This window comes from Charadrius vociferus, unplaced genomic scaffold (genome assembly GCF_000708025.1).
Source record: "Charadrius vociferus isolate BGI_N301 unplaced genomic scaffold, ASM70802v2 scaffold111, whole genome shotgun sequence".
NCBI lineage: Eukaryota > Metazoa > Chordata > Aves > Charadriiformes > Charadriidae > Charadrius > Charadrius vociferus.
In genome coordinates this window covers 2,826,681-2,841,347 of record NW_009647046.1, presented here as the reverse complement: position 1 = coordinate 2,841,347, position 14,667 = coordinate 2,826,681, and the positions used below count along the sequence as shown (strand labels likewise).

Here is a 14,667-nt window from a genome sequence, read left to right as displayed (position 1 = left end):
GGTGAGGCCCGGAGGCGCGGGGTGAGCGCTATTTGGGGAAGCTTGCGCCGTGCCTGCCGAGCTATATTTAACACATCCGTGACAGCCATTCACGAATTATAAATAAGTTTAGCGCCAGCACGGGATCAGCCTGTACCGGGCTCTTCTGGGGGGATCTGCGGTGGCGCACGGCGTGCGAGGCACGGCCTGCCGGCCAGGAGGAGGGCTGTGGCAGGCCCGTGCCTTTCCTCGGCGGCCGGGCGGCGTTTTGGGGGTCGTAACACGAGGCACGGGTTAGAAGAGCAGTTCAGACGTGGTTGCCAGCCAGTGTAGGAGCCCAATCTAAATATCAGGTGGTGCTTGTGAGGAAAAGTGGCTGTTGAATAGGAAGTGCCTTCTGAGCGTATTTGGTGGAAGACTAGTCGGCCCTGGCCATCGTCATAAAAGCTCTGACCTTTTCCTTAGCTGAATCTAAAGAGCTCAGTGTGAGCTGCTAGAGAAACAGTTAGGGCATTATGTGGTTTCACAAATGTACTTTATGCAGATCTGTGGGTTTTAAGCTTAAAAGTTCAGTAGAAGCACATCTGTCAAAACATATTCTAGTGCTTTAGGATACGTTGATTTTCATATGTGAACAAAGAAGAGTTTATTGAACCTGTTTCCCTCTTCAGCAAAGCACAACAAAAAGCTACTGTCATGCTGATGAAAGAGGGTACAGGTATAATCACTGTTTTCAAGACCACTGGGATATGTTTCATTGCAGTTTTCCTCTCTGTCTTCTAGTTAAGTGTATGACAGTCTTACCTTCCATGCTTTGTTTGCTTTTAGTGGTCAGACAGAATGGCTCCAGTGAACCAGCCAAAGGACAAGAAGCATGAAAGGGCACATGAGCACTGGCCAGAAGAGGCAAAATCAGCTGGGAAGAGGAAACCGGACTACGAGGAACTAGGGAATGAGCCACAAGCAAAGATGTTGTTTGTGAGAAAAACATCCAAACCCCCAGGGAAAATCGGTAACATTTCCTCAGATCCTTACCATTTCTCCCAACCAGATTTATCGTAAATGACAGGCATCAACTAGTTGAAGAGGGAGAATGCCAAGAATCGTGTTCAGACATGAGCGTTCAGATGGGGTTATGTATTGAAGTGATACACAGGCATGTATTGGGGTAGTACATCCTCCAGTTGTCTGTCCAGTGTGTGCGTGCATGCATGCGTGTTTCATTTTTGAGACTCTGTACCCCTTGGTGGAAGCCTGCTCACTGAAGATGCTGTCACAGCTCATTTGAGGGTAGTTAAGGTTTGTGGAATTTCTGAATTACCAGATGTCTGCTTTATTGTAGGACTGTCCAATCTTGGTAATGCCTTGTTTTTTCTCTCATGCAATTCTTAATACAGTTTCATAGTCGTAATGTTGGTATCCTCCAGCATGCAGTCTAAACTGGCATTTCCAGTTGATTCTTTGCATATTCTAACTTTTGCTATAGTAAGTAGGAATACTTTTTACCTCTATGTTCAGATTAGATGGGACAGAATTTCCACTAGTAACTTCTCCTCATGTGGGTTTTTTTTTCCTTCAGTATGTAACTTAAAAAAAAAAATCTCTTAAAGATTTTTGATGCAATGAGAAGTGATTAAGTTCTAAGATACTGGAAAGGTTAATGCGTTGCATTATCAAGAAGTTTGTGTAGGCTTCAGCTACAGTAAGGACTATTTTTATAGAATCACAGAATCATTTAGGTTGGAAAAGGCCCATCGAGTCCAACCGTTAACCTAACACTACCAAGTCCACCACTAAACCATGTCGCTGAGCCCCACATCTACATGTCTTTTAAATACCTCCAGGGATGGTGACTCACCCACTTCCCTGGCCAGCCTGTTCCAACGCTTGAGAACAATGCTTCACCTTTTGGTGAAGAAATTTTTCTTAATATCCAATCTAAACTTTCCCTGGTGCAACTTGAGGCCATTTCCTCTTGTCCTATCTGCTTGCTACTTGGGAGAAGAGACCAACACCCCTCCTTTCAGGTCATTGTAGACAGTGATAAGGTCTCCCTTCAGCCTCCTTTTCTTAGATAAAACCTTTAATTCCGTCTTTTGTTTAGGAGATCACTAGAGTTCCTGCCTTGTGTGGGAATACTACATTTTTTTTTCTGTACAATTTTGGCTTTAAGGATCCAGAAATTTCTGAAGTGTGTTTCAACAGTCAGAGATACAGGAGCTCTACTATTTTGTACGTTTCCGTTGTCTGGTGTATAACTCCAAACTTGGAGCAGTTGGCAGTGTGAACAGTGGATGTGGAGGAAAAATACTCTGTTTGAAAGGAGTTCTGTGTGTAACTGTAGATAGTTAAAGCAACTTCTGTAGTTAATTTAGCTACATGATTTTCATTGTAACTTTGTGGCCTGATTTTCAGATTTGGTAAGCATCTGCAGTTCTGTTAAGATTCAGAGGGAACTGGATGTAGCTAGTACTTTGGAAAAATGAGGCAAATAATATTTTTCCCTTAAACCTTTTTTAAAAAGATTAAGACTTTTGTATTTGAGCTTTTCCATTCTGTGTTCCAGTTTTGATTTTTATGTGTTTTGGAAAAAAAAAATTCTCCTGAGCCATATAGGACAGGTTCAATTTCTTGCAATTGAAACAACTTTTTAAAGTGGTTGTTCCAGCAGATTCTAAAAAGGCTGTTTCTAAAAAGTTTGTTTCTTAATAAATTATCCTTCATAATAAAGCAGAATTTGGAAAAAATACCTTAATTTCCATCACCTCTGAAGAACTAACTGTGGATGCTAATTCTTCTGTGAAAACAAGGAATTAGAATATGAATACTTTTATATCTATTTCAACAGGTTTGACAAGCGTTGGCACTATGTTGGCATGTGAACAACAAAGTTTAGTTTCACACCTGTGCATTTCTCGGCTCCAGTGTTGCATTAAAGAAAGATTTCATTTGGGTTCAGATCATATAGAATGATCCCTATGTTATCAGTCTTGTGGGGTTTTTTTATAAATATCCTTAAATGAAAATAGCATTTTTGTACCTTCAGAAATGCATTTGATGTCTGGATTCCCTGTGGTGTTGCAGACCATCGCCGTGGGGATGATTAGATCACAGACACGGGACTGAACATATCTGGTTTTTATGTAAAGGTCCCTGAAGATGAAAACTTGGAACATGAACAAAATGTAGAAGCATGCCGTACTCTCAGCAAAAATCACTCCAAACAGAAAGGTTTTCAGGCGGTGAGGCGTCAGCAAGTCTATTATCAAAACCAAAACTCACATTGCTGTAGGCAGACCGTACGGGCTACAGCACAAGCAGATCGAAAATTCTGATTCACAAGCAGGCATTTCAGGAACTGTGTGGGAACATGTTGCTAAGCTTGGGGAATTTTCAGGTGTTAACATTTCTGCCGGTCACACGTCTGACCTTCCCTTTGCTGTGCTCAGGGACTTACCACCTCCCATGGCGTATTTCCAAGTTGTTTGGGCTTTGGATAGCTTTGTTCTATTTTGGTTATGAACCATTCAAATTGTATACTGTCCAAGAGATGCTCCACCTGTGGCATTGCTGTAGGCCTCTCCTGTTGTCTTTTTGATGACTCTTTGGTAAGGAGAAGGAAGGTTTAACAGGAGGAAGCATGCACAAAGCTCTGTCAGGCTGTGGGAAGCCCTGAACTCCATAATGGCAGAGGCTGCTGGACCTCAGATATGTAAGAATGTAAGAATAATTTAGAGACTTTTATCTTGTGGCTGAAGCTTTTCATGGTTGTAGCAGCAAATGCAGATGTTTTCCCGTGTTGTTTAGTGAATTAGCATGACAGGTGTTGGCTCTCATTAAGTTACTCTTTTCCTCTCTGGCAGGTTGGAGTGGAGGTGGGTCCATGGTGAGAAACAACAGAGTCCTTTTCCATCAGCTGGAGCGGCAGTGCAGCATTGTTCATTATGTCTACCAGAACATGTTGGGAGGTTCCATTCGGGCACAGCTCAGGCGGGTGAGGAGTTTCTCCTTCATGACCTGTTGGACATCTCAGCTCTATACACAGAAACATCTTCAACACAAGCAGGGAAACTTCAAAGGGGTCTGAAGTTTCTCACGTACACAGTTTGTGGCTCAAAGTCTAGCGCACCCTTATGTTTCTTAATCCTGTAAAATGCAAGAACTGAGATGGCTTTCCCTTTCAGTTGACCCAGCCCTGTCACTCTACATTTTATCCTCTGTTAATTCTGTGCTTCCTTGAATCATATTTAAACTTACCCACTCAACCAATGGTGTTATTGCACAGCGCTACTTTTGCATGCTGATCGGACTGTTTTGTCATACTATTTTGGTATCCACTCTACTTTGCTAATTATGTCAGGTTTAGCGTTGATTTTTCCTCTTCACAGACATACTCCATCAAGTCGATAATGTTTTACTGTTTTTCAGAGCCATACTCCTCTTTTCATTTGAAAATTAACTTTTTCTGTAACATCCATAGGTGGGAAGCACCTGGGCTAGCTTTATCTTCCAGGTGATTTATCTATTTTAAATAACCAAATGATAAAGAAATCACCAAGCTCATTCAAGCAGTACCTATTCCTCAGCTGAATAACAATACAATCATGTCATGGTTTCTCATTCCCTATTTCAAGTGTTCTGTTTGGTCCTATGCTGTGTAGTTGAGCTGCAGGCAGTCTGGATGGAAGACCATAATATTGTATCTCTGGATGATGTGTAACATTTTGGGATGCTCAGTAAAGACATAGATAGTCATAAGTGCCTTGTACTGGTGTGAAGGCACGTTCTTCTGCCTTGTTTATATTCCTGCTGTTTTATCTCAGCCCACGAGGCTTAGCTCCCTGTACCTCATTTAAAGTGTGATATCTCTCAGTTCTCTGTTGCTTTCCAAGTGCTGTGGCTGATGTGGATTTTTGTGTGGTCACAGACTTTCCCTTGGGAACAGCATGTTCTCTTCATTCTACAGAGAGGCTTAGAATTTTGTGTGAATATACTAACACTGATGGCAATTAAAAATTGCTAGCACTCCTCATTCAGAGGATCTTGGGGATCCCTGCAAGAGTCATAATTCTCTTTATCTTTTTAACAGTGTCTGCAGCTGCCCTTTCTGCGTTCTCTTGCCTCATACCGCCTCTTTCGAACAGCAAGTCCCTTTGACAGGAGAGTGACATGCCTGGAATGGCATCCAACACACCCCAGTACTGTAGCTGTTGGTTCTAAAGGTGGAGACATCATCCTTTGGGACTATGAAGTACTTACTAAAACCTGCTTCATAAAAGGGGTAAGCCTCTGGGTGCATGGAATGGGTGGGTGGGAGAACTGGAGTACCACCAAATACTCCAGAACAAAACTGAGGTCTGTTGTGAGAAGCACATAAGGGTCTTGGGTTGCAGACTAGCCAGCTGTGGGGCAGGACTGAGATGCAACAGCGTGTTTGTTCTTAAGTCCCAGACTGTTCTAGTGCTGGGGAGAACTAAGATGTGTTGATTAAGTTCATAGCGCAGCAGTACTTGGTGTGTGCTCAATGGAAAAATAATGAAGCTACTGGCAAAAAAGTTATCTTAAAGGAGTCCCAGAAACAAGTAGGCAGAGAGGGTCTGTCTGCTTTACGTCTTGATCTTTCTCTGTTCACCTTTTATTCTGTTAGATGATGAAACAAACATCTTTGAGTGGGGAGAAACAAAGTCCCTTTATCTAAAGTGAGAAACTAAGGTAGAACGAATGGTTTATATAGCTGGCATGCCCCCTCATTGCTGTATTCAGCCATTTCCATTCTGACAGGGGCTCAAAGACACTGCAACTTTTATCCCGTTTCTAAATTAACATAGGTATATGCTGGGAGGGGGTCTATCCTTCAGAAATTCCAGAGTCGTCTTTCTCTTTTTGTAAATAGCGTGGTGCCAGCCAGGGAATACATTGCCTGGGGACTGAAGGATTTCCCATTTTGTCCTCCAGGAGGGTAGCTGTCTAGACAGCCATGATGTGGGAAGATAGGGTTGTCTTTGCCTCCTTGGAGCGCTGTGGTGTGTTTCACTGTTGCTGTTAAGGACATAGCAGTGAATGCAGACTTACAGAACACACTTTTCTCCTTCCCCATCACTCAGTGGATTTTTCTTTTGTTCATCCCCTTCCTTGTAGATGGGAGCTGGAGGGGCCATCACAGGAATGAAGTTTAACCCTTTTAACCCTAGTCAGCTGTACACTTCGTCAGTTGCCGGCACTACCACCCTGCAGGATTTTAATGGCAATACTGTCCGGGTCTTCACCAGCACCGAGGACTGGGAGTAAGAAATACAGCAATGCTTTGGGCCTCTGTGTCCTGCTGGCAGGAGTGCTGGAGAGAGCGAGCGAGCGAGAGTGAGAGAGAGAGATGTTTGTCTCTAATATGTGGTAGCCGGGCTTCCTCTTCTCCACATACATGTCTTTTATCCTCTGAATTTCAGGGATCCTCTCTCTTCTAGGGAGGCTCACTCTCCCTTTTTATTTTTCCTTGAAATGGGGTGGTGGGTAGGAGAGTGCTTTTTTTCATAAAGGGGAGGGATTTTTTGATGCTGCTTACTTCCTGTTATGCACTGGGAGAGTGTGGGGGTGCCAGTGGGTTTCCTCAGCTGTCTGTTCTTAAACGTCCCATAACTCTGTGCCCTGGGGACCTTCTAACCACTTCACCTGTTAGCAGTGCTGCTCATTGTCAGATGGTTTATACAGGACAATTTATAGTCCCCTCAGTGCTTCTCCACAAATGCCACTGACTTCAAGTGGTGCGTGTCATAAAGATCACTCCAATTCATCCCACCTAACTTTTGGTGCTTATCTAAAATACCAAAATTAAGAGTCTGGCCTCCTTCACTAATGAGTGGAAAGAGGACATGAATCACTAGAGGCAACTTTGTCTGCCTATGCTTAGAATCATCTCTCAGACTGTTGCTTTTTCTGTGGACTCACAAGGAAGCCTGAGCTCTTCAATTACTTCCTTCAGTTTAGTGCCTAAAGGTAAGTGAGGGAATTTGGGTTAGCCTCCTCCTTTCTTTTCCCCACCTGCTTCTTTCTGGTGGTAGCTTTCATGGTTGGTTTCTGAATTGGCTGTTCCAGCTGTAACCTCGTAATAGGGCAGAAGGTGAACACAAGTAGAGCTGGGATGACTGTCCAGGTGAGCAAGGAAGGATAGCCTGGGTCCTGGGACATGTGGATCTCGTATCCCAGTGGGATGCCTGTCACAGCAGTGATGTTTGGATTTGAAAGGGCATGCCATCCTCCTCCTACTGCTGTGAGGACAGGCAGGCTCTATGGGTGGGCCTTTTTTTGATCTTCATCGGCTTCTTGAACTCCAGTATTTACAGTGAGACTTTATTAAGTAGTTGCTTTGTGAGTAGCAGATGGAGTGCACTTGAGTATCAAAGAATTTGGGGACTCCTGGCTGGCATCCTTCTTTTCTGTCTTTGTGTAGGGTTTCCACATTTCCTTAGTAGATAGATTGAGATAGCATAGCATAGCATAGCATAGCATAGCATAGCATAGCATAGCATAGCATAGCATAGCATAACATAACAATATAACATAAGATTCCTGTGGCATGGGGTTAACAGTAGGATTTCTCCTGCACCGTTCTCATCCTGCCTGCTGGTACCTTGAGAAAGACCAGATACAGCAGTGGAAGCAGCCTTGGGGAACTGGTGAATGAAGTCTGTAAGAAAAGTTTGGTGCAGGGCTGTCATGAGATTTTTATCTGGCTTCTGCATGGAATGGTGCTGGTTTTGCTTGTGATATCTTAAGCTTGGTCTGAGCCAGGGGGTTCACTGCACATTAGTCCTACCCCCATAGCACAAGAAGCAATGCTGCTAATGAGGTTTGCAGCCCAAAGCGGTGGGGTTGAACTTAAAGGCTCAGAATGTACATAACTCAAATTGGAAACAGATTAGAAAAAAAGAGTTCTTATGTATGTGCCCTGTCAGAAGGTGGTGTGTTGTACTTAGGGAAACTGGCAGTGTGTTCCAGATGATGTGTTGTATTAAGATTTTGTCTTCCACTCTAATCTTGATGCCTCTTGGCTTTGTGTGTATTCCAGAAAGGGCCAGGAGATTCTCTTGGAGACATCAAGTTCAGTCCTTATGAGGCAGTGAAGCTTTATGTGGCATCAGGGGATGGCACCCTAAGTCTGCAGGACCTTGAGGGCAGAGCGGTGCAGGTGATCTCCCGTGCCCCGGACTGTGGCCATGAACACCATAATGTTTGGTGAGAAGGGAGCACTGCAAGGTTGATACTCTATTCCTTGGGGTTAATGCTGTGCTGCTTCTTTTGCTGTCTAACATCTTCATCTTTGCCAGTGTTAGGAGAGTCTTGGTATGACTCGGTCCTGTGAGGAAGCTTGGAGACAGGGCTCCTGGTCTTGACCTTAGCACTGCAGGGTGGGTGACAAGCTAGGCAGCAACAGGGGACTCACGCTTTTACAGTAGCTGAATGTGCTGCCTGCGTCTTGTGGTGTAGCTTTCTGGTGACACCATTTCCTGTCTGGCAGATCATGACAGCTTTTCACTTCATAAAGTGTGAGGTGGGAAGAGCAGGATAACTTCCTCCTCTTCATTGTAGCATTGTAGGTTTGTCGGTAGCAGCTCAAGCAGCATAGGAAAGCCACAAAACATTCCTGCACAATCTGAGTTTCAGGTTATTGAGTTTACCCTGCTGCTCTTCTGGAGGCTTCAAGCTCACCATGCTAATTTCCATCACCTTGAATTCTAGAATAATTTATCTTTGTGTGTGAAGCTTTCCCAACAAGTTCGCAAAGGACCCCAGCTTTATTCTCACTGCCTTTCCCCTCCCAGCAGAGCTGACGTTAAGACGTATGTCTTTATCAGATAAATCTCTATTCAGTTTTGTTTCCTGGGGTATGAAGTTGAGACAGTTTGATGTGCAACTTTTCAGTCCAAAGCTTTTGTCTTTTCTTTACTGCTGCTTCAGTGTTTTGTGGAAAACGTCATTTTAAAGCTGTTTCTGTACATTTGTAAATGTCACAAGCATGTTCTGATCTCTCCCAAGGTGTGTCCATGTGCAGGCACCAAGTGGCTTTTCAGCCTCTATTAATGTTCCACTGTCCCAATGTGTCACACTCCATCTAATGAGCACTTCACAAATGACTAGAAAGTTATTTGATATTCAGTCACCAACAGAAAGCGTTGCTGATAAGCCATCCCCGTTCCTGATACTCAGGCCCACACCATCAGGCAGGAGATTGCAGTTACAATCTGTTGCAGTCTTCCTTGTCAGGGGCAAGATGTGAACCAGAGCGCTGCTGCCATCACTTGCCTGTGAGAGGCAGCACTGATTTTCTGTCTTTCCCTCTAGTTGCTGGTACTGCAGTGTTGATGTTTCTGCAAGCTGCCGTGCAGTGGTGACAGGTGATAATGTGGGCAACGTGGTCCTGCTCAGCACTTCTGGTGAAGAGGTTTGTATGGCTCCATGCACCATCTCCTCTACGGGAATCTTCATGGCTCACGTGCTTTCCTACACTACAGGGACCCTGAAAAGAGGAGCAAGTACCTTGCAGCTCAGGAGATGAGTCCACCCGTTGTCTAGGTGGTGAGAAGTCTTCCACTTCTGCCATTCATTAGACATTTTCACATTGTTGAGTGTAATGGTAAGAATTCCCGAGCAGGGACTGTGTCGTGTGCTAACCCTTAACAGTATTTGCTACTGGCCAGAGTAATTACAGGGTAACGTGAAGATGTGAGCACCCTCTGCCAACAGCCTTCACAGTTCCAGAAACTTAGTGCACTGATGGGCGTCATTTGGGAGATACTGCTTTTATGTGTACCCTTCCATGACCTTGGAGTTAGGTACACTAGGTACACAGCAGAATTCAGGTGGGATAGAAATTGCACTACTGCCATTAGACACGAGAGGGCAGGCAGAGGCAGGCTGTGCCTTCGAGTCTGAAGTGGTACAGAAACGTATTAAGAGAATAATTGGAGCGGGTCCTGCTTTCAAGAGCCTGCTGTACCGTTACACCAGAATTACCATTTCTCCTGCCTGTAAGGGGAACATCTGTAAGAGTTTACCACCCAATGAGCTGCGGCCAGAGGCAGCTGTGTAAATTAGTGGGCAGAGTCAGGAGGGCTCCAGATGATTTGTGCTTATTCGAGGTTAGTTTCTTCCTTTATTTTTTTTTCTCCTGAAAGAACGCGACAGTCTTTTGTGCACTTGGGAGATACCCATTATTGTAGGGAGGATGGGCCTGTTTCACCCTTTTGATTAGAAATAATCTTCCCGCTTCAGATATAAATTTATTCATGGACAGTTTATATCCATTTGTTCTTGTTAGTTGAAATATTTCTCCTACCCTCATGCTTCTGTGCTGATGTATTTCTAGAGGCCTCCTCTCACCTTTTTTACTATGATAAACAAAGCAAGCTCTTTTGGTCTTCTCCCGCAAAGCAGGCCCTTTCTTCTTACTGTTATCTTGACAGCACATTTTCCGTACCTGTTGCAGTTTGGTTTAATCTTTCTGCAGGTGGAAGACTGGCATTGCATAAAGTATTCCAGATGTGATCTTGCACTAATACTTCCTTCCATGAATCAGGGATTGTGTTTTTCTTTTTCATAGCTGTAATAAATTGGTGGATCAGAGTTCTCCTAGAATTAAATAATTAATTCCCAAGGTCATTCTTCTCCTTGTTTCCAGTGGATAAAGTCTCGGTGTATTTTAGAAGTTTTGCTACTCAGTAAATGTGTGACCTCTTTACTCTGCACTAGTAGATTATTATTCCATTTCTTTATTCCAGGCCTTGATTATTTTTTCCTGTGTGATTTTCTATTTCCTCTGCTGCAGATTTGGAAGATGAAATTGCACAAAAAGAAAGTGACTCATGTGGAGTTTAACTCCCGATGTGAGTGGTTGTTGGCCACAGCGTCTGTGGATCAGACAGTCAAAATCTGGGACCTCAGAAACATCAAAAACAAAATGAATTTCCTTCATGTGCTTCCTCATGACAAACCTGTCAATGCAGGTGAGTCGGATAAGGATTTCATTGTATGAATGTCTGCAGAGAGTCCACTCAGCTCAGCTTTTATTGTTGTGGCAATGTTAGCTTTTTATAAGATTCGAAGTTGCGCAGTAGCTAGTGTTAAAGCAAGGAAGGCAGTGGGAATGTGTGGCCAGAGGCAGGGAGGTGGATAGGACAGCCACAGCACAGTCTTAGACTTGCTATACAGACTGGCACTGTGCCTTTAGAGGCGTGTGTAGAAGCATCAGCAGTGGCTGAGATTAGAAACCTGAATTTATTGCCGCAGTTCCTTTGACAAAAGTGGAGAATGGGACTCAGACCTCTGTTTCTTGGGTGAAGTTTTACCAGTTCATGGAAGTCCAAACTGCCGGTGTCTCCAGCTTTTCCACTAATTTTCCATTTGAAGGAGCAAGTTCCTTTCTTTGCAATGTCTCTTTCTGTGATTCTAAAATCAGAATAATGATTCTTACTATGTAACCCAGCACTGTAGGTTTCAGCTTACTGCTTGTAAGAGCTTTAATTTTGTTTGAGACAGGTAAAGTCTTGTCTGTTGGGATACATGGCCGTATGCACATCCCTATTACAGAAATAGCAATGTGTTTCCAATCAGAGAAATGTGACTTTCATGTTTCTTGTCAGTTACAGCATTGTCATCTTTTATTTGCCTTAATGTCCCCCTCTCCTAGCTTACTTCAGCCCAACGGATGGCGCCAAGCTCCTGAGCACAGACCAGCGCAGTGAAATCAGGGTATACTCATCTTCAGACTGGGCCAAGCCACAGCATCTGATCCCACATCCACATCGGCAGTTTCAGCACCTCACACCTATTAAGGTGAGTTAGTGCAGTCTGAGAGGAGTATCCCGCTTGGTGCTAGCAGCCGGCTCTAAATCAGAAATGGTCCGATTTCTGGTCAGGGTGGATGTTTTGAGGATACCCATGTTCTTCAGGCTGTGGGTGGGATGTACAAACTGTTGCTCACACTGCCGGTTGCCTGGTGGGTGTCAGTATGAGCTCTGTCCCTTTCTCTTAACTCCATGTCACTCTGCTCTATGACTAGGCAACATGGCATCCTCGCTATGACCTCATTGTCGCAGGTCGCTACCCAGACCCTAAGTTCCCAGGGTACACAGTGAATGAGCTACGAACTGTTGATGTATTTGATGGAAACACCGGGGAGATGGTTTGTCAACTCCATGATCCAAATGCTTCTGGTATCATCTCGGTGAGTTGAGCGCTGCAGCTAAAAGGACCACTGTGTATTGAACCACAGCCAAGAGATATGGGTTAGGGACTAGAACAATAGGAGTATCCTCTTTACTTGTGACAGACTCATGCTCTTGTGGGGGTATGGCTGCCCGCTAAAGCTGCTGACTCGAGCAGGTCTGGTCCATGGTCACCTGTGGGTTTTCTGTGACACTCTTTAGGGGACATTGGGTTTTCCAGATGGTTTGTTGCTGTTACATAAGCCGTGGTGCTCTTATGACTCTGTTACATAAGGAGTGATGCTCTTACAGACTCTCATTGTGTTTCCATTTTCAGCTCAATAAATTTAACCCTATGGGAGACACACTGGCTTCTGGCATGGGTAAGTAAAGAGAACCGCGGGCATTAAGGACAGGTGGGTTCCAGTCCTAGAAAAGGGCAGGCTTGTTTCTCCAGACTAAAGCAAGTTGTGAATGAGGGTTTCCCAAATCCCACTTGCTAGCGGTCCTCTATAATTTCCTACATCTGTAAAAGAGATCAAGATTTTCTTTTCAGTCTTATGCCTCTACAGTTAGAAAACAGGTTGCTAGTCATCTGTGAAACATTCCTGAGAGCACGAAGTCTGGAGGAGTGAGAAGCCTCCCCGCAGCAGGGAGCCGCTGCCATCTGCCGGCCATGGAACAGCAGCAGAAAATAATGGGAGGGGAGAAGCTTTTTCTTGCTAGGCTGTGCCCTCTCTCTTCATTTAATTTATCTCATTTCCTAGGCTGAAGAGGCAAGATGACTCAGTTTTTTGCAGGCTGTATGGGATTAAGGGATCTGCCTATAGATTTAAGTCTTAGACCCATGACAGATGAGATTAGGAATTACTTGATTATGTTTCTTAATTAGATCAAATTTCTGCAGCTGTGCGGAGATAGTGTCTGCAATAAATGTCTTTGGATCCTCTGTACCTTGGAAATGTCTTAGAACAGACAAAGCATTTTGAATTTCTGGCATTTTAGTGACATAGCCTAAGGTATTATATTTGATGTAGAGTTTCTGATGCACAGTGTTTAATTTTCTGTCTCAGGCTTTAATATTCTGATCTGGAGCCGGGAGGAGATGGTGGCCAAGAAGCAAGAACATCTTTTGAAAGCCATGACAGAACAGGGGATTGGAAGCTGGAGTTTGTCCAGACGTGGAGGGCAGAGGCAGGCAAACCCTGGGACAAGCAAACTCAAAGCTAACTTACTGCCTTGGGAGCTGGAGGAGATGAGGACAAAAAGCAACGATTCTAAATCACAGGGAAGGAAGCGAAAAGGGAAGGATCTATAGAACTGATTTAGTATTTTGATCCTTTCTGGATCACAGGGTACAAATTCAGTGTTGGCAATGGGCAGTATAAGCCGTGCAGGGCATTAGGCTTCTACTTTGTCCTTCCTCCCTGGATCTGATCTTGCTTCCCTGATTCCCTTTGCTTCCCCTTCTAGAAAGTTGTGTCAGTACCCAGTTCCTCCTCCAAGTGGAGTTGCCACCCTTTTTTGGAGGCACTAGGAAAACTTCAAAGACGTTCTCAGGTCCTGCTAAAGTTCCTGCTTCCAGCCTGCCACATCTGCTTGCTTGTCATCACCTGTCAGAGGTTACCATCTCCTGTAGTTTGCTGTGGAGCAGCTGATGGCAGGGTCTCCAGCCTGTTCTTGTCAAACTGAGCAGAGAAACCCTTTGCTAACAAAGCTGATGTCCTGAAAAGGTAGACACTGTTCACAGGGGTGAGGGGCGATGGGTAGCTTGGGTAGCCTAGGGAACACCAACCTCTCCTGTATGCGAGCTTCTTGGAAAATGTGCATCTGTCAAGACCTCAGGCTTAGCCTCTGCTGTGCTTGCAGCTACTTAACTAGATCACAAAGAACATGATGCTGCCAGAGCTCTTTACCTGCCTCAGGGGATGCAAGGGCAGTATGCAGCTGGGAATCTACTGATGCTGTAGTTACTGTTTTCAGAGGTCTTGGCTTTTTCATGCCACTGATTAAGTAATCTTTTTCACCCATGCCTATGTGCTTCAGGATGTTGGATAGAAGTGTTGTAAAGCAGAAATGAGGAATTTCTTCCAAACACCCATGCTCGGAGCCAAATCTCAAGACTGCTGTTAAACTGAAGTTTTGCTTTTTCTAGTTTGTTTACAAGGCTGTCTGGGGCCTCAGTGCTGTCCCAGAGGTTGATGGATGGGACAGGCTCCAGGCCCGCTCAGATTCTCTATGTTCACTTTTATAGTTTCGCAGTATTGGTATTAATAAAGTTTTGTACTAAATTGAAATCCTTCTTTGATACAGAGTGGCTGCTGTGAGCGTTCTGCTGAACGGCTTTTGTAGGGGGGAAGAAGTTATTGACCTTTCTGCAGGAGGGCTAAGAGACCTAGAACAGTGGTGGCAATATCAGCCATAGCAGTGTGACTACAACAGACCCTTCCACGTTGGATGGGTTGCATTATAAGCTGTATCTACACATGGT

General features: G+C 44.4%; 1 protein-coding gene across 2 annotated transcripts; it reads left to right on the top strand.

The window, feature by feature from the left end:
- Positions 1–811: 811 nt before the first annotated feature.
- DDB2 (damage-specific DNA binding protein 2, 48kDa) lies at positions 812–13,640 on the top strand. 2 transcript variants are annotated; one of them, XM_009895649.1, is made up of 10 exons: positions 812–991; positions 3,843–3,973; positions 5,069–5,260; positions 8,042–8,208; positions 9,316–9,415; positions 10,799–10,976; positions 11,660–11,805; positions 12,032–12,196; positions 12,514–12,559; positions 13,250–13,640. In XM_009895649.1, the coding sequence occupies exons 1-10, from the start codon at positions 820–822 to the stop codon at positions 13,492–13,494; spliced, it is 1,542 nt and encodes a 513-aa protein (XP_009893951.1). In that variant the 5' UTR covers positions 812–819; the 3' UTR covers positions 13,495–13,640. The 2 variants fall into 2 exon arrangements, with proteins under 2 accessions (XP_009893951.1, XP_009893952.1); XM_009895650.1 differs by lacking the exon at positions 8,042–8,208 and adding an exon at positions 6,118–6,263 and having other exon boundaries at positions 820–991.
- Positions 13,641–14,667: the final 1,027 nt, after the last annotated feature.

Bases quoted from the DNA above. Each gene is read 5' to 3' on its own strand.
- DDB2 (XM_009895649.1), top strand. From the start codon at position 820: ATGGCTCCAGTGAACCAGCCAAAGGACAAGAAGCATGAAAGGGCACAT. The intron at 3,974-5,068 runs GTGAGGAGTTTC...TCTTTTTAACAG, and splicing joins TTCGGGCACAGCTCAGGCGG to TGTCTGCAGCTGCCCTTTCT. The intron at 9,416-10,798 runs GTTTGTATGGCT...CCTCTGCTGCAG, and splicing joins TCAGCACTTCTGGTGAAGAG to ATTTGGAAGATGAAATTGCA.